Below are 23,128 nucleotides of genomic sequence, written 5' to 3'. Positions count from 1 at the left end.
TAGAGGCAGGCGGCTTATAAGCCAACAATTGTCGTACAGGTCTTTCATTTGCTTGGATAGAGTTACCCCAAAATATTTTATAATATTGAGGCTATTGTGAAGAGTGTTGTTTCATTTATTTCATTCTCAGTCCATTTACCATTTGTGTATAAGATCGCTACTGATTTATTTATTTATTTATTTATTTATTTATTTAGCTAATCTTCTATCAGGTACAGGAGTCCCCTGGTGGAAATTTTAGGGTCAATTATGTATACTATGTCATCTGAAAATAATATTGTGACTTCTTCCTTTCTCATTTGTTTCCCCCTTGGTCTCTTTTGGCTGTCCTTTTATTCTAACTGAAACTTCAAGTACTATATTGAATAGTTATGGAGAAACCAGACAGCCATGTCTTGTTCCTGATTTTAGTGAAATTGCTTTGACTTTCTCTCCATTTAATTTTGTTGTTGGCTATAGGCTTGCTGTAAATTGTCTTGTGTTTAGGTATGTCTCTTGTAGCCCTCATCTCTCTAGGACTTTTATGAATGAAGGGGTCTTGGGTTTTGTAAAGGGCTTTTTCAACATCTAATGAGATGATTATAATTTTTTTCTTTCAGCACATGGTGGATTCCATTTATTTTTTAAAAAATTAAAACATTAGTATAAGAGATTCAATGTCTTTTTTTCTTTGAAAGAAATCTGTTAGTTTAGTTTCCAGGAGTTGTCAGTGGATGAATGTAGTGTTAAAATCCATCTTTTGCCCAGGCCACAGTACAAGAAGTAGCAGTGCTGCCTTTTTCGATTTATAGCCAGGTGCCCCACTGAGACATTGTCTGTAATTGCTTAGCTAAGTACCAGGTACCAGAATGTCTCACCCGTGGAAGTGTGGAACTCAGTATGCATCATAAAGAGTATTTGCGGCCACATATTCTGCTCTCCACCCCGTTGCCTGTTCCCTGCCTAAGAATCCCAGAGCCTGGCTACACCATGCCGATACTTAGAAAGTTACCCTTAGAGGTCCCTACTTCCTTAAACGATGGTTTTCTCTTTTCAGAGGTCTTTATGCTTGTCTGGCTGTGTGTCTGTCAATAGGATAAACAACTGTTTTAATAAACTCAATATCCTCAATAGCGCTCAGTGTCTCTCCTAAAACCCACGGGAAAGCTTTCAGATAAAAAATAGGCAAGTTTTCTGGAGAAAGATTATATTTCATAAAGAGCTTTCCATTGCACTGTGGACCCTTTCACACAGACCTTTTCATATTTGGTATAGCACAGGAATGAATTTAGAGCTGGATCTTACAGGTAGGACTTGGGCCATGGAAAGAGGAGGCATGAAGGGGCAAAAAGATGATTAAATTAGGAGGAAATATGGAAAAGAAACCAAAGCATTAAACAAGTGGTTTAAGTAGGGATGTCTCCATCTCTTTTTGCAATCTGCCATTCAGTTCTCAAGATTAAATTTTCTTTCTTGTGACAAATTCAGCAAGCAGGCTGTTATATTTTACTTACACAAACAAGGTTGGTGACAGACACCAGCAGGAATGGTTTGGAACCCCATAAAACTCATACCCAAAAACTATTAAAAATGAAATACTCAGTGTTAAGGAGAGTTAGCAGGTATACTCACTTATTTCAAGCGTTGAAGAAATTACTGCACTTACATCATCTATGAAATACTGTGATTCTGTGTTTGTTTTTTAATGTTCTCATCTTCCAGCTAAAAAAAATAATATTTAAAACAACCATGAAGCCATGAAGAAAAAAGGACACAAACCCATCTGTCTCCAAACCCTATGGAATTCACAATTCACAATTAAACCAATCTGAAAGGCTATTCTCCCTCCTTATTCTTTTTCCTTGTGACAATCCCACAGAAAGCAACATCTTCCTCCATGTCCAGAGAGCCTGGCTACACCATGCCCACCCTTAGAAAGTGACTAGATAATATTCCTACTTCCTTAAACAGTAGTTACCTCTTTTCAGAGACCTCTAGGCTTGTCTGTGTGTCTCTTAATGGAAAAAAAACTGTTTATTCAGACTTGGCCAAACTTGGAAAACTCTATCCGCATTTGTTCTACTGACTGGATGCATTCTTGGGTAAAACAATTGTCAGGATTACTCTAAAGTGTTGGTGAGATTTTTGCACCTGTTCTTCAGGCTGCCTGAAGATACATCACTGACTTGTTAGCTGTTGCATGGAAACATTTCCTGACCTCTCAGGCACAAAACAGGTACTCTTTGTCAGCTCTTCCAATTCTCAGCACCGAGGATAGCTCCCTTCTATGGAAATAATTATTATTTAAAAAAAGAGATTGGAATTTGTGAGGTGAGAAGAACGCACGGAAGAAATTGAATTGGGGAGGGAGAGTGGGAATGACATAGATGTAGTGAGTGTTCTTATATACAATTCTCAAGAGAATGATTTAAAAAAAAAAAAAGATGACTGGCTATTTGATATTAGATAACCAATTGGTGTACCTTCCCCTGGGGAAGACTATTTCTGCTGCTGTCAACATTCTTTTACTTTTATTATTTTCTTTTAGTCATTGGCCTACGTGTATGTGTGTGTGTGTGTGTGTGTGTGTGTGTGTGTGTGTGTGTGTGTGTGTATTTTAAGGAGGGCTATAAGGAAGTGTTTGGAGGGAGAAAGGAGAAAGGTAAATGATATAATTATCTCAAACAATAAAATGTTAAAAAAAAAAAAGATAAGTGTACAAACACATTTTAATTAACCCTTTGAATCCTAGTGCTCGATACATCAAATCAAATCTACAAAGTTGTCTAGTAAACATAGAATTTATTCAACAATTAACTATAATATAACTCTTCAATAATTTTATGGTTTAATACTTTGTTGGGATATTTTTGTACATTAACTTATTACCTTTCCCCAGTACATTCAGAAACTAAATATCATTCCTAATACAAATATTCTATAAAATCAGGCATTCTCCCATCCAAGTACTAACCAGGTCCGACCCTGCTTAGCTTCCGAGATCAGACAAGATCAGGTGCGTTCAGGGTGGTATGGGGTCCCGCTCAAACTAAGGCACCAGCCAAGGACAATACAGGCGGTAAACCTTAAACCCCTACCCAGATCTAGCCAATGGACAGAACACTCTCCACAGTAGAGTGGAGAGTGGGATATTACTTTCTCTCATACTCTGGTGCCTCACCTTTGACCATGTCCCCTGGAGGGGGAGACCTGGTGGCACTCAGAGGAAGGACAGCAGGTTACCAAGAAGAGACTTGATACCCTATGAACATATACAGGGGGGAGGTAATCCCCCTCAGGAACAGTCATAGGGGAGGGGAATAAGGGGAAAATGGGAGGGAGGGAAGAATGGGAGGATACAAGGGATGGGATAACCATTGAGATGTAACAAGAATAAATTAATAAAGGAGAAAAAAAAGAAAAAAAATCAGGCATTCTTTGAAATCTATGTTTTTCACATTTCACATAAATAGTTTATTGCCACAGGAATATTTTAAATCAGAATCCATACTTAATGAGCACTGTATTCTATTAGATCACCTCATCATTGGAATTAACACAGATATCAAACTGTGGTTTGTTTTTTTTTTTACACATAGGTAAACTTGAAACCATGCTCCTGTTCAAAATATTGTTTTTCAAAAGCCCATTTCCTTACTGTTCTAGAATGATCTATATCTCTCCATACTGGCACCTTTGTTTTTGTGATCTCCCTTCTCTGATGGCTCCTACTCTGGCCATTTTAGGCACATCTTCCCTGGTCATTGGAGCGAGAGAAAGCTACAGTCTTTCTTGATTTCTAAACTTAAATTCACATCCTCAGTCTTGAACTCAGAAGACATACTGTTTAGTTCATAACTTTTTCCCTGTGAGTTTAGTTAGCATTTGTTTGCTTTAAACAAAGTAACCCAGATTCAGAAAGACAGAAACTATGTGTTTTCATGCATATGTAGATCTCAGTTTTCTATGTGTGTGGTGAATATATGTGCATCTATATGTTTCTCACACACATACATGTGGTTATTGGTTCTGAAACCAGAAAGCAGATTATGAATACGGAAAAAAGGATTTTGAGTCAGGGTGACACGTAAAAGGGACTATTGGCATAAAGGATACAGATGGAGGGAAAAGGACCAACAATAGGACATTATGTGTAAAATGTAAAGAAGCTTGGTATCCTATGTGTGGATTTTAAAAATAAACAAACGAGAGAAACAGAGTCTGTTCCTTGGGATGAATCAGAACTCCATTGGTACATGACCACAAAGCATATTGACTTTGTTTTAAAAGATGTGTTGTCTTTACATGTTTAAAGCCTAGAAGGCTATAGCACCATAGCAAACCAATTGTGATAGGTTTGGAAGTGAGCAAAAGACAGCTGAGTCTGAAAAAAAAAGAAAAGAAAAAGAAACTTCCTACCAGTAAAGAGTATAACATTAATAAGAAAAGACACACAATTGAAAGAGAGAAGAATCACAAATTAATCTAAAAGAGGGGTTCTTAAACCTCCTAATGCTGTGACCCTTTAATACAGCTCCTCATGTTGTAGTCACCCCCAATCATAAAATTCTTTTGTTCCTACTTCATAACTGTAATCTTGCTATTGTTATGTAATCAGAGCATAAATATCTGTGTTTTCCACTGGTCTTAGGCGACATCTGTGAAAGGGTCAGTTGACCCGGAAAAAAGGGGTCATGACCCATGGATCTTTCTTAGTAGAACAATAGGTTTTTATGGAGGTTACAGAAAGCCTCGAGGTAAATGATATACACCCTAAGGAGACAAATATTCAGAGCAAGTTCAGTTTTAATGCTAAACTTGACCAGCACCTTGGAGAAGACGATTTCTCAGGAATATGAAAGGTTGAAACTGAATACCCTTTATAAAGTTTCTGAACATTTTTTTTAACCTTGGGGCCATTTCTGCCCTTTTCTAATTCTGGTAAGCATGTATGTATATGTTTCAGTGCTCTGTTTAAAATTCTTTTCAATCAAATAAAAGGATATGAGACTTCTCCTTAAAAGTAGTCCCTCTCTGCTCACTCTGGAGGACATCTCTACTCAATGAGGTTGAGCCAATGGAACAGTTGGGAAAGGAATGGTCACTTATTTTCCCTGTGTTGTCTCAAGGTGCCCAAGCTCCCTGCCACCTGGATCATTTAGCAGGCCTGATTAAAGAGCACAAGGCCTGGCAGTCTGTGGAAGGCTATTCCCTGGTGCCACCTGGACTGCCCTGGGCTGCAAGAAGCCTTGCTGTCTCCAGACAATCTGTCATTTTGCTGTGTCCCAATAACCTTTGGCAACAGCAAAAGCAAACAGGTGCCTAAAGGCAGAGGGATTATACTAGAGAGGATTTGCCCTTTATTTATCTTTTAAATAAGTATCTCTGCCACCTTCAAGAAGTCGTCTGTGCACACGAACTCTGGTGTCCCATATTTGACCATGTTTCCTGGATGGGGATGCCTGGTGACACTCAGAGGAAGGATAGCAGGCTACCAAGAAGAGACTTGATACCCTATGAGCATATACAGAGGGAGGAGGTCTCCCTCAGTGACGGTCATAGAGGTGGAAAGTAGGGGGAAAGCTGGAGGGAGGGAGGAATGGGAGGATACAAGGGATGGGATAACAATTGAGATGTAACATGAATAAATTAATAAAATATATATTAATAAAAAAACTTAAAAAGAGGTCATCTGGAGGGTTCTCTAGGAATCAAGAGTACCCCTGGATTCACTACGGTTCTAGACTGGATGACATGTAGATTTGAAGTGGCCATCATTTTTATGAAGGTTAGTCTGTCTTCACAGGGTACTAAATGTAAGAGCAATATTTAAAAACCAAGGCAAGTAATAAGAACATATGTAGGTATCCCAACTCACTGCATCTCTCTTACATACATACATACTTCGGGTCCAAGTATCTCATCTCTTGCTACCCTTCTCATTTCATAAAAAGCCTTAAAACTTAAAGATGATGATTTTAAAAAAAGTTTTATTGTTTATTTATTATCATGTATACAGTGCTCTACCTGCATGCCAGAAGAGGGCATTAGGTCACATTATAGACGGTTATGAGCCACCATGTGGCTGCTGGGAATTGAACTCAGGACCTCTGGAGGAGCAGTCAGTGCCCTTAACCTCTGAGCCATCTCTCCAGCCCAATATGATTTTTAACTTTTAGAAACTTCCTCAGGTTTGGAAAGTAGGTGAGTTGTAAATCATCTGAGTAGCTTGTGAGAAATTGTGGTGGTGTGATACCTTAAATAACAAAAGAAAACTAAAATAAAATGTAAATTATTTCTCTAAAGTACAAAAATAGTTCAAAATAAGCACAATGTTAAAAATTTGTTTATAATTAGCATCTTTTATTTTGTACAAAATTCAGTTGATGTCACAAAATGGTGCTCATTTGAATTTATTAATTTTGTTTCATAACAAAAGAGCAGCATTTTCTATTAAATATTATCTACAGTGTTAAACCTAAAAATTCATTTTTTTACTGATGTTTAATAATGTTACACAAGTAAGGCACATAGTAGAATATCTAATATTATTTTTACAATACCACCAGGGATGTCGTAGAAATTTCTGGTAAATGTCATAAGAAGTTCCATGGGACCATAGGAACATGTAGTAAAGTCTTAGAAAATAAGAAGAGAGTTTCACATTTAGGGATTTTAGTTCTGCTCTACGGCTCTTACTAATGCAATATAAATATCTCTATTTTCTGTCATTTTTTACTCCTAGCTTTACTCTCAAAGCTGTCTTGAATTATGATAGTTCCTTTCTGTTATCTGGCAAGATTTCTTAAAACTTGGCTTTCAACATCTCCTTGTATCATAATAAAGTGCTAAGCCAAAGACAGTTTGGTAAGACTTTTGCCCTTGATATTTGCTATACTAAAAACTGAAAATGATAAAATATTTAAATATTTATTTAGGCATTAAAAGAACTCATTATGTGTGAAAACATTTTAGTAGCAATGAATAAATTAAATAAAACTTTCCTGAATATTTGGCTTAATGATAGAGTGCATGCCTCACACTGGTTAAGTTCCTGAGTTCTAATCTACAATACCATAAGCAAAAGTCCAGTTTTGGCCTAAAGAGAGAGTTCAGTGGTTACTGCTGTTCCAGTGTCCTCTGTTCAGTTCTCAGTACTTATATCTGTCTTAACCTCAGCTTCAGGGGATCTGATACCCACTTGTAGCCTATAAAGTTATCCACATATGCATGACATACATGCACACAAATACATAAACATACATTGTAAGAAATTAATGTATAATTTAAAAGTATGTATGCTACTGTTTCATATTCTTTGTAATTTCTCTATAACATAGCTTAATAGTAGAATGGTCAATTTAAATATCTGTTTATTTTTTCCATTCTACCATTTTTTGCTTTGGTTTTGGTTTTGCAGGGTTTTTATTTATTTGTTTGTTTTGTGGTTGATGTATACAAAAATTTATGGTCAGACATACAGCTTTAAAGAGTGTATAACTAGTCCTTTCTTTTCTTGTTGTTATTTGTTTGTTTGTTTGTTTTTTTCTTAGACAGGGTCTCTCTGTGTATCCTTGGCTGTCCTGGACTAGTTTTGTAGACCAGGCTAGCCTCGAACTCACATCGATCCACCTGCCTCTGCCTCCCGAGTGCTGAGATTAAAGGCGTGTGCCACCATGGCCAGGCTCTAGTCCTTTCTTTTCAAGAATAATAATATATTCATATATATGTATATATGAATATTCTATGATATTGTATAAAACTTGAGTGATAATATATTAAAGTGTAGCTTTAATATAGAAGCAAAATCATATTCATTAAATTTTCTCACTCACCTACATTAAAATTCAATATTCTGTGTATGACAATGAATAGATAATTTTCCATAATTGGTTTTTGACAGTACACACCAGTCATATGGAAAATATGGTCACTCAATGAGCTGTGAAAATCTTTTCTTAAAAGCTCAAATTTTATCATGGGTGATAAGTATTATTAGTTACTTTTGTGAAACAATTGTGTGAGTTTATTCATTTTGAGGAAATGTTTGCTTTACACCTGAATTGGAACCCATCTATTGTTTTTAAGTAAAATAAAATACTTTACAATTCAAGATTTTGGATGGAAGTGGTTTCTTTTAATCAGTGTTTTGCATTGAACCATGATGGTGATCCATCAAGCAGCAAAAGCATCGTTCCGGTACGTGTCATTTCAGGACACAGAATACTAGAAAGGTATGAACTCAGCAGATGATATTTAATAAATCTATATACTTTACCATTATGCTAAGGCCATTTCTCAGAACAACTGTCTGTTCTTTCCTTGTGTTGAAGAGTAATAAACAACACAGGGCCCTAGTAACTTGGTGTATGTTGATTCACTCTGAATTTCAGACAGTTTTAGTCACAGGTGCTATGATAACCTCGTTATGAATACCATTACATTGAAAAAAGGACAATCCTTTGATATTAAGCCTCTAAATATTTGTCAGACATCTTCAAGGTACACATAGCATGTGACCTTGTTACATTTCAAGACTCACATCCAATTAAATATAGCTTAGCTAGAACCAACAAAAGCTCAATCTATCTTACTCTTTCTCAGTTGGATACACAAAATTACATTACTAAGGAGACTGGAATAAAGTATTGAACTAGTTATGCAAAGAAAGATCACTTCAAATATTGGTCAGTACTGTTTATATGAAAGCTAAATCATAGATTTTACTGAGTATATTATAAATAAACCATCTAAAGTATCTTGCTTGTAGAATAACAGATGTAAAGATGAATATTTAATAGTATATGGATAGACTGGTGCTCCTGCTCACATTAAAAATAGAGCCATGTAGGTAGGCTATTGATTACTTGCTTCCCTTGGAAGCTGGCGAAACAACTGCTGGTTCTATGAGAGCTAGCCCTCAGGGAGGAGGCTGCCAGTGCAGTACCATTTTGACTTCTTCTGTGTGACAGCTTCAATAGTCACTCTTACCTGGAAGTTCTGGGAGTCAAATAAGGATAATGAGACTATTTTGTTCAGGGTCATCTCTTGAACCCACCAGAGCAACAACTTGAAGGGATATTTTTTTTGTTTTACACTGGGGTTTTAGCTAGATATCATGCAGTTCCTTGGGAAGAAATGTCATGTCTCAGAGAGTACCTTCATTAAAAGTATGTATGTGCATGATAATTCTACACATTCACTTTGGGTAATTATATTTAAAAAGTATATTTCTTTGTGTCTTTTTCAAACACTCTTAGCATTGTGTATCTTTCCTTCCTCCATTTCCCTATGTGTTTTCCTCCCTCTGTGAACTACTAGGTCCAGCTCACCAACATATCCCCATAGGTCAAAAGTGGCACTTACATCTTTGGAATACCCAACCACAGCTTTCTATTGGATTTAACATCCTGCTTCTCCAAAATAACAAGAATGATCTTTCATAGTGCAACAGAAGCTGCACCTTTAAACAAAATTATATCCTGGCTACATTATTCGTTGTCAAATGCGATGGGAATATAATAATATAATGTGCTTTTTAAAATGGAGCTTAATTCCAGCAAGATATATTTTAGAAGGAGTAAAAAGTAAGGTGGGTGTTAATTGTGTGATGATTAAACATCTTTAAGCATTGTCTCAAAGGCTCACCAAAATAACATATCTTTTACTCATCTCTGACAAAATTACCTTTTGATATTTGAGAAGTGAGTTTCTGAAGAAGAATTTAATTTACTCTGCTCCTTATCTTCTCTAGTGAAGTGATGTATGTTAGGAAAACAGGTAAACAATGTCGGTACTTGAAAAAGTTGGTTTAAGTACTTTTATGTTATCAGGAATGTGACTTTTATTTTGATAGACTGTATAAAAGAGTTGCAAAAGATATCTGTTCATATAAATGATCACATATTAGCCTCATAGACATTAGGAGGACAAGGTTTTTGTCTGGATATCATTCTGAGAATTCTAACGCATATCCCAATTTAGTAACATACAAAATCTGTATGGTATTAATGTTATCCATTACAAAATATTGTGAACTGAAGCATTATATTATTTTTCAGCCAACAAAATACAGCTCTTGTGCATCTGTGAATATTGAATATAATGTGGGTTACTACTTGCATGATTTTGTGACATTTGTGGACATTCTCACGGAGAAGAATGATTACTAAGCTCTCAACTTACTATCTATAATTAACTTTTAGTTTTTGGAGTAACATTGATATTGATCCCCTGTTTACATAGAGATATGAGTTGAGCAGCATAAAGCAACTGTAGCTAGGGAGGAGAGATCACATTCAGATAACGCTCTCACCATAAACTGTTCAAACTAGGTAATTCACTGCTCTGTTGTTCTGACCTCCTCTATGAAATGAGGCTGCTGCCCTGGATGTGCCTTTCCAATTTCATGACCTAAATTTCACTCCTAAAATAAGTGGCTCTGGTTCCTCGTATATGAATGTTTAAATACAACCCACTAGGCTTTATTTATGTCCCTCTCTTTCTTACAAGGGAGCAGTACTTCTCTATGTTGGTGTGTTTATTCAACCACATACATGACTCAGGATTTTGCTAGATGGTGATCAATATGATCAAGGTGACAAATAAGAAGGCTAATTTAGATCAAAGATGCCATCTCATCCCTAGAAAAATCCAGGTTTATATACATACATACATCTATGCATGCATACATACATTCATACATACATGCACACATATGTGCATCTATAACAAAACAAAACACAATGCTGCTTTGATCTTTCTTAGAAGTTTAAACTTATGAATAATATTTCCATGTGCATTTGTTATTCATGAAAATTATCTGGTTCCTAATAGTGTCATGCTGATACTGAACACCATATATATTGTGTTAAGCCATTATGGATGACTGTGATGAAATCTTAAAGACACTTGTACTTCACAGTGACATGACTGAAGACAGAAACTTCTTTTAATCCACAAAATGAATATTAAATTTATCTTCATTTGTAAGGAATTTTAGTTATACTTGTGAGTGTATGTGTATGTAAGTAAGTGGGGGGATGGTATAAGTGCATGCTACAGCCCCAGTGTCCAAATCAGAAGGAAACTTACAGAGTCTCTCCTTCCACCATGTTGGTTCAGGAATTGAACTCAGGTCATCAAGTTTGGTAAAAAGTGTCTTTACTGCCTGAACTACCTCATTAGCACACTAGAGATTTCTGCAAATGAAGTTTTAGCAAATAGCTGTCTGGTATTCAGATAACAGATACAAGGAGTTCAAAGACAGATCTACTATAAAGCTATTTCTGAGAGAGAGCATGGAGGGGAAATCACCCTTTTATCTAAACTATATGTTTCTTCATTAATTTCTTAGGGTTGTTGTAGCAAATTAGCATAAACCAATGATAGTATTCAGAAAAAAATTCTTTTCTCCACATTCTAGAAGAATGGTTTTCAATCTTCCTAATGCTGCAGCCCTTTAATACAGCGCCCGATGTTGTGATGAACCTCTACCACAAAACATTTCACTTATTTCATAACTGTAATTTTTCTACTGATGTGAATCATAATGTGAATATCTGATATTCAGGATGCCTGATGCTCAACCCTGAGGGGGTCATGATTGAGGACTGTTCTTGAAATTTTGTTGTCAGTGATGCAGTCTTTCAGTCATATGGGAGGGAAATACTTTCTGGTCTCATCCAGCCTCTACCAGGAGTTCCTGCACATAATACCCATCAGGTCTTCTTTTTCACATGGCATTCCTGTGCCATTACCTCCAGCCATTGTCAAACCTATCTTTGCCATTATAGTACACTGAGCATTAGATGCTTGTCATTAAATGTTGGGCTTGATAGCTGAGGATTATATCCTTCCGAGGTTGCTAATTATATTTGCGAATGCTGCCACACATAATAGAAATTAAAACATATTTTTTTAGGGTTTGAGCAATGTGGCTCTTTTATTTTTGAGTAGCAACCATCCAAGTCATTCAAGCTTTATACATAAATGCTCTTTGAAACTGTTTATCACTCACTGTCCCACCTATGTCTAATGAGTTGGAGAGAGAGAGATCCAAAGAGTAAGGGCCCACCAAATACATCTTTCTGTTCCCAAGGTCAAGCCTGTTTTATGACAGGTACACATTCACAACACAAATCTACTCAGTAAGCTGTTTTAATACCCCGAACCTGAAAGCTGCATTTTCATTCCTTCAAAAAAAAGTTTTTGCATTTGATTTGTCTCAAATCTCTCTTTCTTACTCATATAGAAGACGACTTAAATGGAAGAGGGTGCTGTGGAAAGTACCACATTAAAGAGTTAAGCTTTCATTTGATTTCTTAGAGTTTCTTGGAAATGCGCATGGTGATCTCTGATCTACCTCCAGTGAAGGGCTTATCCACCATAGCTCTCTTTATATTTTATTTATATTATAAAGCTGAATTTATGCAAATAATCGGCTTCTGGAATTCACTAACTCCCAGGGGTAGTCTGTAACAAATGTGACTATTTAGCCAGAAGCCATAAACCTCTATACCAAGAACCTAAAGTCACCACACTTTCCTGCCCAAAGGAAACACACAACAGGATTTATTAAAGAAATCCTTCCATCCATCAACTATGACATAGTAGAGATCTAGATATTCAAATTATATTTAATGCAGTGTTTTCAGACACACTTCTAGGCAGTGTTGCATACAACTCGCATGTTTTCCAGTCTCTAAAACCAGGTCTTTGTCATCACAATCTACAGTTCTTCTTTCAATGCTGTGGAAGTTGATATTAGCGAAATCCCCAAATGTTTCCCTGCACTGAAGGTGGTTCAGAATTGGAGCTATTGAGAAAAGTAGGCAGAGCCACAAGCAAGGGGGCTAATTATATTTACTGGTTGACCTACAAAGAGCTTAGCTGTAACGTAGGAAGGAGAAAATCTTTCACATATGTTGTCTGAAACTGAGCAAAACATTATTGCTTTCAAAAGTATTTGAGTTTTCTTATGTAAGAATTATTCCTTTTGACTTAACAGCTTCATTGAATTTTATTTCACCACTTGCTTGTATGTACCTTTCCACTTCCTTTGTAATTTAACAGTTACCAGTTTTATGTTGAGTGAGCTGGAAAAAAAAATCACTAAGATGTACTTCAAGAAACCTTTGAATTCTCTGTAGTTAACAGTAAAATGTATATGTCTTCTGAAACAAATCTTCATTCCTCCTTCGTGGTTTCCTAATTCAGATCTCGAAGTTCTAAAATAAGTTTAGTAAATACATAGCATAAGCTGTGGGCGATGTTGATACCACTTGTGACTTGCTCAGGATCCCGTTAGCCAGCAGTGTCTGGGGAAATGCATATTCATTAGGTCCATCCAGAGTTATTGAATTGGAAAGTATAAATGTCATCAGGCCATGAGTTCTCTGAAGCACTTCTGGCAACTGTAAGGTAGGTTTGAATGCGACGGCCACTGGGAGATTGCTTTCCAGAGTCCTCAAGTTGAATGGTTCTATCCTCTCAAGGAATCTCTTCAAGTGTAGGAATATAAACACTGCTCATGGAGAGAGGTAATGAATCAGTGTTTTGGGTAGATTACTAGCTTCTGACTATATCGTTTGCATATATTGGTTTACATTTTCCCTTGCAGTTTACAAGTTTAATTTCCCCCATGTTTTAAAGAAGTCACAGATTGTCCACTGATATATTTTTCTGTCTACTTATTGTTAACTATCTGTTCCCTATGACACTATCAAATTTTGTCAGAGACACTGAAAGACAGGCACTCTGCCAGGTTCACTTACACCTACTTCACATAATTTCTTCCCTTTACCTGTTAGTATTTTTATAGCTGTGTTGTGCTATAACATTAAAATGCAAATAGTTAACAATCAACTGTATTTTGGATTGTAAATTTTATTAAGTTGATGTTGTATAGCAATAACCAATGTACAATTTTAACATTCTTCCATGAACAAAAGAGATTCCTTATAACCAGGTCCATTCCATGTCCAACAGGAGACACCATAGTCTACTTTTCCTTTACAGGACATTTCATGCAAATGGCAGCATTTAATGTCACATCCTTGGTGTCTTGCTTCTTTCACTTTATATGTTTTTTCAGTTCATACATGTATCTTGATGTGCTCCTCATTATCTCCCCTCTTAGAATTGCTTTCCTTTCTACTTTTCATGCTCCCTGAATAAAACTTTTTTGGTATTCATCTGTTGTTTTGTTTTGTTTCATTACTTGTAAGGTTTCCAAGCTGGGGAGATCATGTGTTTATCATTATTCACACATAATTCTGTAGGGTTTTACATTTTTAGGGAGTAATGAAACTGTGGAGACTTATGGTAATCTGATACAAAACATTTGGAGAAAAACTAAATTAAACCATTTCACACAGTATCCACACTATTTATATTCTGTCAGATTATGAGATTTAAATTTTTCCTCAGTATATTTCATGACCTACATTATATTAAATTCCTTTTGTGAGTGTAAATTTTGTGAGTATAACATTGTATTTTAATTTTTCCTTCTAATAACTATTATTATTAGTTATTAGACATCATTTCATATACAGTTTGACTACATTTTAATATCCATGTATGCATTACATTTAAAAATGGGTTATCAAACTTTTGTACCATCCTAGGGCAACACATGCAGTAAACCTAGAACACCATCCAGATCTAGCCAATGGACAGCACATTCTCCATAGTTGTGTGGAGCGGGGACTGACTCTGACATGAACTCTGGTGCCTCTATTTGACCACTTGCCTTCAAGTGGGGAGCCCTGGTGGCACTCAGGGGAAAGATAAGCAGGTTACCAGAATGATACCTGATAGTCTGTGATCATATGGCTGGAAAGGAGGTCCCCTTCTGTCACAGACCTACGGGAGGGGAGTAGGATGAAAGAGGGAGGGAAGGGGGAATGGGAAGGTACAAGTGAGGGGATGTGAGATGTAATCTGAATAAATTACTTAAATAAAATAAATTAATTAATTAAATTTAAAGATAAATAAAATAAGATAAAGTGGGTTATCAGTTATTTTATGTAGCTCTATAAATTCTTTATATATTCTGGCTACTTATCTACTGACAGATAAAATTCTAATCAAATTTTCTCAGACAATGGTTTCAGCTTTTATATTTTCCTTCATTGATATAATTTTGTCTTTGAAGCACAAATGTTTTCAGAATTTAATGAAGTAAAATTTATTATGACTGTTCATTTAATGTATTTTATTTGTAATTTTCAAACAACTGTGGAGTTAGACAAAGCCATGGATACTTCTACCCATATGTCTTTTTCTAGATATGTTTGGGTCTAATTTGATAAAATAATAAGATAATAGATAATTTGATAATATGCCTCTTTTATCATCTTTTTAAATTAAATAGACAGTTTTTAGTATAACTTTAATTCCTTTACATTTCTGAGCTGGGATTTTAACATTTCAAATTATATTCTTTAACATTTTTATATTTAGCTGAATAAAATACACATTTTGTTTCAGCACATATTTTGAAACCTGTCTATTACATATAGAGAAGTTATCATTATTACTTCCTTTATTTCCAAGTGTATTTACCATTTTTCTTGTGATAAGGATTGAAATATAGTATTTTATGATTTTTCAACATGACATTATACGTACTAGGTAGGTTTTACTTAGGAATATATATGACTATACATATACGTAAATGTATGCAATAACATTTAGCGAAAAAAGAGGCCATGAGTTTGAAAGAGAGTTAGAAGGGGTATATGGAAGGAAATTGGGGGAGTGAAGAGAGGGGGAAATGTAGTTATATTATAATATCAATAAAATAATTCTTTGTTTTTAGACATAGTCACTATGTTATACAACACATATCTAAAATTTTGTATCATTTGGAGACTATCTCATCATTTCCAGTTCTCATCATTTTATTCTCAATTGTATTAATTTAATTGTGTTTAAATTTGACATATGAGTGAGATCTGTACCTTTTGTTTTCCTGTTCCTGTATTTTTCACTTAATATAATGTCTCCCAATATCACCCAAGTTATCAGAAGTAACAGAAGTTACCTTTTAATAGATTGAATAGTATTCTACCATTATTTTTAATTAATCAATAAAATATTATAAAATGAAAAATGTATTTCTTTTACTAGCCTTCACTACTCCTCCAAATGAGTGATAGCTCTCTTTCAAAATCCAAACTAGATAAGAAGTTCATATAAAAAATTTCGAAGTATGAATATTTATATCTGTTAAATAATTATAATTTGTTTAGGAGGTAAAATAACTTCATATTCACTTTACTTCATGCTATAACCAAAAATAAATTGTCAGCAAAGGGAAAAAATGAACATGGGATATTTATACTTTCACTATCTCTAGTGTAGTAAAAAGGACAAATACAGTAAAAAGTCTCAGGAAATGTTGGGAAAAGGTCTTACAATGAACTAAATAAATATCTGAAGGTAACTTGTATGGCTAAATCATGTTGAAAGAGAATACAGCCAGCTTTTTGTTGTTGTTGTTGTTGGCTTAAAATGATATACAAATGCAAAGATCTCCAACTAAGTACTTCATTGAACTTTAAAGAGATGATTGACACTGATGTAAGCCTATCTTTTTCTCTCGATGATTATGAAGAGCCTTGGCATGGACTTAGTTTCTTAGCCCTGTGCTCCTTCTTGGGTATGCTTGGAAATTAATGAAGCTGTTTTTGGATCAAGTGATGCATATTATTGTTTAGTTTGACATTGATAATATTTCTGATTTCCTTGAAATTTGAACAGACCTTTCCATTTGCTGTAATGGAATCTACATTGTTTTGGTCCTATCATCATTTGGCAGGCTGCCTGACATTATCTGATCAATCATAACTAAATGTAATTTTATCTCTACAATGAATTTGGTCCTGTTCCTTCTATGTTTCACAAATGCCAAAGTGTCACTAGCAATGTCAAACACCAAAGTATTTGGAAAATTTTTAGTCCTTAAGAAATTATTTGTAAACAACAATCTAAGATCAAACAACTTTTCAAAAACTATTCTAAATGGCCAGATTGATGTTGATACTTGGTACTTGTGAGATTATCTAGTTAAAAAAAATGTCTTAAAGGGGGCAATGGATAGACTTTTGAGTGATATATAAACAGAATCAAGTATTCCAGTTTATTATTGAATAACATAATCTTTATTATTATAATAGAATACAGTGAGACATAAGATTAAAAGCTTTAGCTAAACGCTGTAAAGCGAGACATGCAGCTGCCATGAGCAATCTTGACTCAGGTTGGGTTTTATTGCCACTTCACTGCACTAAGGTGCATAAACATTCAGTGTCATCTTTTTTAAAAACTTCCTGGGAGTCAACAGGAACTGCCCTCTAAAAGAGTATATCTTTATTTTTCAAGGAAGACTTAACTAGTATTACATGGTTTAGCAAAGCACTGTTGTAAAGCTACATAGAATAATTTCGATTTGATAAGTTTGCAATCAATTTATACAATAGAATACTTACATGTATTAACAAACTAGGAAATGATGTAACGCAATCACTGCAAAGCAGTAAGCAGACTAGTAAGAAATATTCACATCTAATGAGCAAAACACAAACCCAAAACTAGGCATGAGAAGTCTGGAAAATAAAATGGTCTCAATAAACAGGTTAACGTCGGAAAGTAACAAGATAAACGGCAACACAGATGTTAGAGCCATAATTTATTTTATTTTCTATACGTATCTATACATGAAATGTCCTTGGTTCAAGCCATTTTGGCATAGCTCATGAAATTTAGGCAGGACCAAATCAAACAATGAAGCACATTTAAAACAAAACCAAAGATTTGTCATCTTTAGGGAAACACAAGCAATGTGTTTTCCAACATCATTGGATAGCAGCTGTTCGAGAAAAACATTGCTCAAAACTCAGGTATGGATTCTCATTGCCTTATATGGCAAATATGCTAAAAGATTTATGTCATGGTCTTATAAATGTGATTAGACCATGGTCTGTGGATTCTGAACACTAATGTTAAATATCTGTGAAAATCTATCAGACAAAAGAAGACTTCAAAAATACCTTCTTCATAAATATTTACTTCTAAAACATCTGGGCAATAATGAAAGGATAGAATTTTTATAAGGAATATTAATGGACCTCTTTTATTTAAAGCCCTTACATAGTGTACCTACAAATATATTGCTGCAGTATAAATGAAATGTAATAATATTACTCAATAAAAGCTAGTTCCTGTACATTCTTTCATGTATTTTATATTGGATGCTACATATGGTACAGCACTTATTGAAATAGTTGGTATCAGCAAATAGAGAAATAATATACAGTTGGTTTTCTAGCTCCAACTACTATTCCCTATTTTTTTTTCTCTTTATCACAATAGCCTAAAATAGGGAAAATGTGGTATGACAGAACTCGAGCAGATAGCAACTGATCTACTATTGAACACTGGGCAACAGTGAAGTTATGAGCTTTCTCTGTATAATTGGATTTCATACTCAATATGTTTTAAGGTGGCATCTGTCTCCTACAGGCTGTTCTGTTTTTAAATGCAGGCTCTAAATGTATTTCCATAGCATTTAACAACATTCTAACAGCTAAAAGTGGAGATTCCTCATGATATTTTAAGAACATAACTTTAAAAAAAATTTAAAATGTACAATCTCATGCTGACTATTTACATATATAATTTATATATTCTATTTTTTGTTGGCTAGTCATAAATCTCAGTCTAAAGCTTTTGATGTAGTTATATAAAAGAATACATTCAACAATTCTAGAGCTTGCAAAATAGATTTGCCAATCTGAAAGCATCTTCATCATAAGAATAGCATGATTCTTGGGTTAATGAGTTAACTGGGAATAAGAGTGAAAAGAAGGATATAGTGTTGAAATTATTCAATGTATTTATTTCAGCTTCTGTCAAGTAAACATCGGTGTTAGGCTGGCTGATCTCCATAGAGTCTACTGGTAAAAGTTCAGATGACAGTGACTTAGCCCGCTGAAAGGCTCTCTTTCAGTTGGATTCAGAGTGCTACAGTGACAGTCACACCTTAGCCTTTTATTAGACTTCCATATATTCTAAAATAGCATTGAACAACAAAATATTACATAGTGAGGTTTAAAAAGATAAAGCCTAGGGGATTTTCAATTTGACAAACAAAACAGTAAATCTATATAGATATATTTCCGCTTAAAACATAAAACAAAACATAAGCACACCATCATTTGTGCAATAAAGACATAGATTTTAAGGTTTATTAAACATTTATCATTTATCCTTTTAAACACCTTCACACAAAAATATTTTTGACATATATATATTTTTTGAGAGTATCTGGAAATATATATCTACAAATGACTCTGGTTATAGTTAAGCTCTGTTTTTCTTCTACTTTTCCTCCTATCTTCGGACCTTCTTCCCCTCCCTTTTCCTCTCGTCTGTCTCCTGACTTCATTTAGCTCCCTGGCTTCCTCTCAGAATCCTGTCCCCAAGCTGAATACTCTGCTCTGCTCTGAACTGTCAGACAGGGGGTCTCTTGTTCTTATATGAAATATGGAAATAAGGAAACCTTCGAATTCTTTAAGACAGAGGCAGTAAAGCAGATAGGAATCACTGCGTTGAGAACAGAAAGCGATTCTCGGTGCAGACGACTGAACAACAGAATGCGACTAAAAGAACCTATTGGTGCGGTGTGGGGGCTTTTAGCTGAGGCTCTCTGTTTAAATACGTGGCCCAATAGACTAAGTTAAAGATTCCAAATAGCAGCGGGAAGGCTATTCTTGACAGCCGGTCGATTTTGCTGACGCTGTTAAACGTTTTCTTGGGTTCTGGTGGTTTTGTTTCAGGCTTGACTTCTTTTGGTTCTATGGTCGCACTTTTAGCAATAGTTGCCAAGCCGGGATCACCCCTGGCCAAGTTAGGGGTATAGCTGGTTGCTGTTGGAGCATATGTGTTGTTTTTCTTAATGAGAGGATCCTTCACTTTCTTTGGCTGGAGAAGAAAAAAAAAATAACTTATTTAGCAAACAGTGAGAAACCAAATTATGTTTCGGAGCAAAACAGCACTTGATGCAAACCCTAAATCTTTCCTTGATTTGAAAAATCTAAAATCTGTAATTTATGACTAATGCGCTGCGACCATTTGAAAAGCCAGATGATGTTTCGTAACCTTTTTGATCAAGAGGTCGAATCTGTTCCTTTACTGGTTGAATGCAAAGCAGACTTGGGGTGACAGCGGCTGTATTATGGAAGCCTATGATACTGGACTCAAAACCACTTTCCATCCTCAGCCTTCCCCCTCTAGAAACAGTATCCTGGACAGCAAAAGAAGCCCAGGATACACTAGGGAATGACCTGAGTTCAGTGCTAGACACCCTGACAGCCAGTCCAGGCCTCAGATGTGTGAGGAGGCCAGCAAGGCTTTCCTAGCTTGTACGGAACCTCCAGTTAAGCATAACTGTATGTGTGGGAGCCTAGGCTACATGAAAAGAACACTCCAGGTTGTTCACAGCCACAAATTCAGGACTGGCAGCAAGTATTTTAGCGCACTTGCGGGCCTTCCATGAGCAGATTTTCCTACATCTATGGAATTTTGACAATTTTTTATAAATAGAGAGTTGTGTACCTCCTTGATGGGCTACAACTCTCAAGCCAGACTGTTTTCTGTATTGTATATATTGGAATGAAGTATATTCACCATTATGATTAAAATTTATTGTATTCATTATTTTTATTATTATCGTTATTGCTTTTTCTGAGATAGGATATCACAATATAGCTGCTAGAAAATTTTAGGTGACCTGTGCGGCTCGGATTGATGCATTACAATATTTCCGTAAGACAGCAGCTATGGACTAATGCTTTTCATTGTTTTGTGCACATTAAATCAAGGAAATCTCTGTTTGGGGTCTTGGAAGGTGTGCCTACTCTTGACTTCAATGAAAGCTGAGGGTAGCTAATTTTTCAAATGTAACCCAACTAAAACACGAAAATGATTAAGCTCGGAAAATAGCAAAAGGAGCCGAGGATATAATTAAAAATCCAGATTACATTAGAATTACACTTAGGAAATTTATAGATTTGTATTTGCATCTGATGTCAGTTATTTTTTTGAGTTTCCTAAGGATACTAGAGAAGGCCAGTTTGAATATAGTTTTTCAACTTTGAATGTCCCTCCTTCTTTCTTTTGTTCTCTTCCTGTGTATCAGTTTACTCAAACAACCTCCACTCTGCATTATGTCAATTTTCAGCCTAAGAAAAGAAGAAAGGAGTCTTCACAACACCCCTCTTGCATCTAATTCTACAAATCAACATATTCAACCAAAAAGGCTTAAGACCTTGGAATCTTAATATGACACAGAGCCACTGCAGTATTTATTTACCTTTTCCGGAACCACGCTTTTGCCATCCCACGCATACCCTCTCTTGGTGAAATAGTTTACTGTGGCAAACTCAATCAGAGCTGAGAAAACAAAGGCATAGCACACTGCAATAAACCAGTCCATGGCTGTTGCATAAGCCACCTTTGGGAGAGAATTTCTGGCACTGATGCTCAAGGTTGTCATGGTCAGAACAGTTGTCACTCCTGTAAGGGGAGAAATTAAGTTAACATACTGACTCAGTATAGAAAATTTGATTACAGCAGGCCTGGGCAGGTTCCCTTCATTAAAGGGGAACCAACAGTATTATATTCAGATTTTAATTCACCCTATTTTGATTTGTGGTGGGGGAGTCACGATGTAGCCTCAGTGTAGTTTGTGACCAATAGCACATCAGTATCTAAGGTCAATCAGAAGAGATAAACTGCTCTGCTTTTTTTAGAATCTCTTACTAAAATAGTTAATCCATTAACTAGGCATATTGTATGCGTATCCTATGTAGGTTAGGAAATATTATTCAATTCTTGGGTAACTATCTTAGATATCTACTGCGTAAGGTATTCTAGAAATATCTACAATGTTGTTTAATAGTCTTTGCACCAAATGTAGAAACATGAAAGTCATTTTTAGTGCTTGATAGCTACAATTTGGTGATGATAATTTACCACATTTGTAACTTTTCTCCAATACTACTTCTCATTCAAAAGAGTTTACTCATATCCTGGAAACAACATGTGTATGCATAAATGCGTATCAAATTACATAAAGCTTACTATGTGCAAAGTAGCATGTGTATATACTTTCATATATGTTTTTATATTCCTTGCTTACAAATCAGTTGGCTAAGCGGTAGCAAGACTAGACTTTAAACATAAGCCTGATTCAAATGTCTATGATCTTCTCTCTGTTATAATGCCACTTTATCTTCCCTACTCTGTAATTCCAGCCCTAGCAATCTAAGTGACCTAAACGCAAAGTAAAAACAGTTTGTCGGTTGGTTCTATTTTCTTTACATATTTTTATGAAATGTATTGTGGATAATACCCTTTATTGTTGATTGAACTCCCATATGAAACATGCTTTATTGGTACCATATATTGAGTTTAATGCTTTGAGATTCTTTAGGAAAAATGACAAATGTTTAAAAATAATTCAAAGCATTTCTGCCATGAAAGGTCATAGATCATCACCAAGCACCCTTGGGCTGTTCCAGGGACGAGTCACCGACCTCAGCCACTATGTCTGTAAAATGGCTGATTCCACCTTCATTTCCTCTACTGTCCATGCCATCACTGAGGTTCTCAGAAAGCGCAACCTTGGCACAGTCATGCAAACATTATTGTGAGAATTATACTCAATAATGTAAGGATGATAACTATTGTGCTGCCAAGGAAGGGGCTGTAAATCAAAGATTCTGAAGGTAGGATTAGTTCTTCCTGTTGATAGTTTCAGAAATCAGCTGGGTTATGCAGCTGATAGAAAATTTTTGTAAACTGCTTTAAACCAACCAATTTTTCTACGTTTTTCCAGGAATATAAAATAGATGGTCTTTTACCTACACTAGAAAATGAAATGATTGAGAACAAATATGGTAGAATATTTATTAAATGATATTCCTGATACATGCTCAGGACTATAGGAAATACGTTTACTTTGAGGTTTGGATGGCACTGGGCTCAGAAAATTCTAGAGCAAGTTCCTTATTGCATAACCAACCTAAAACATATTAGCTGGCAAACTGCCCCCAGATTTACATATCAATATCAAGTA

The 23,128-nt window shown here is 35.4% G+C and overlaps 1 protein-coding gene across 2 annotated transcripts in view; it reads right to left on the bottom strand.

The window, feature by feature from the left end:
- Positions 1 to 17,664: 17,664 nt before the first annotated feature.
- Positions 17,665 to 23,128, bottom strand: part of GABRA1 (gamma-aminobutyric acid type A receptor subunit alpha1) — a 55,123-nt gene continuing 49,659 nt past the window's right edge. For both annotated transcript variants that reach the window (XM_084762876.1, XM_084762877.1), the window contains exons 9-10: positions 21,362 to 21,564; positions 17,665 to 19,971 (exon numbers count right to left, since the gene is read on the bottom strand). In XM_084762876.1, coding sequence (XP_084619002.1) covers positions 19,660 to 19,971; positions 21,362 to 21,564 — 515 coding nt within the window. In that variant the 3' untranslated portion in view covers positions 17,665 to 19,659. The remainder of the gene's footprint in view (positions 19,972 to 21,361; positions 21,565 to 23,128) is intronic.

Source organism: Acomys minous (genome assembly GCF_964271855.1).
Source record: "Acomys minous genome assembly, chromosome: 16".
NCBI lineage: Eukaryota > Metazoa > Chordata > Mammalia > Rodentia > Muridae > Acomys > Acomys minous.
Note: the sequence above shows the minus strand (reverse complement) of the source record. Positions and strands in the feature narration are given on the sequence as shown.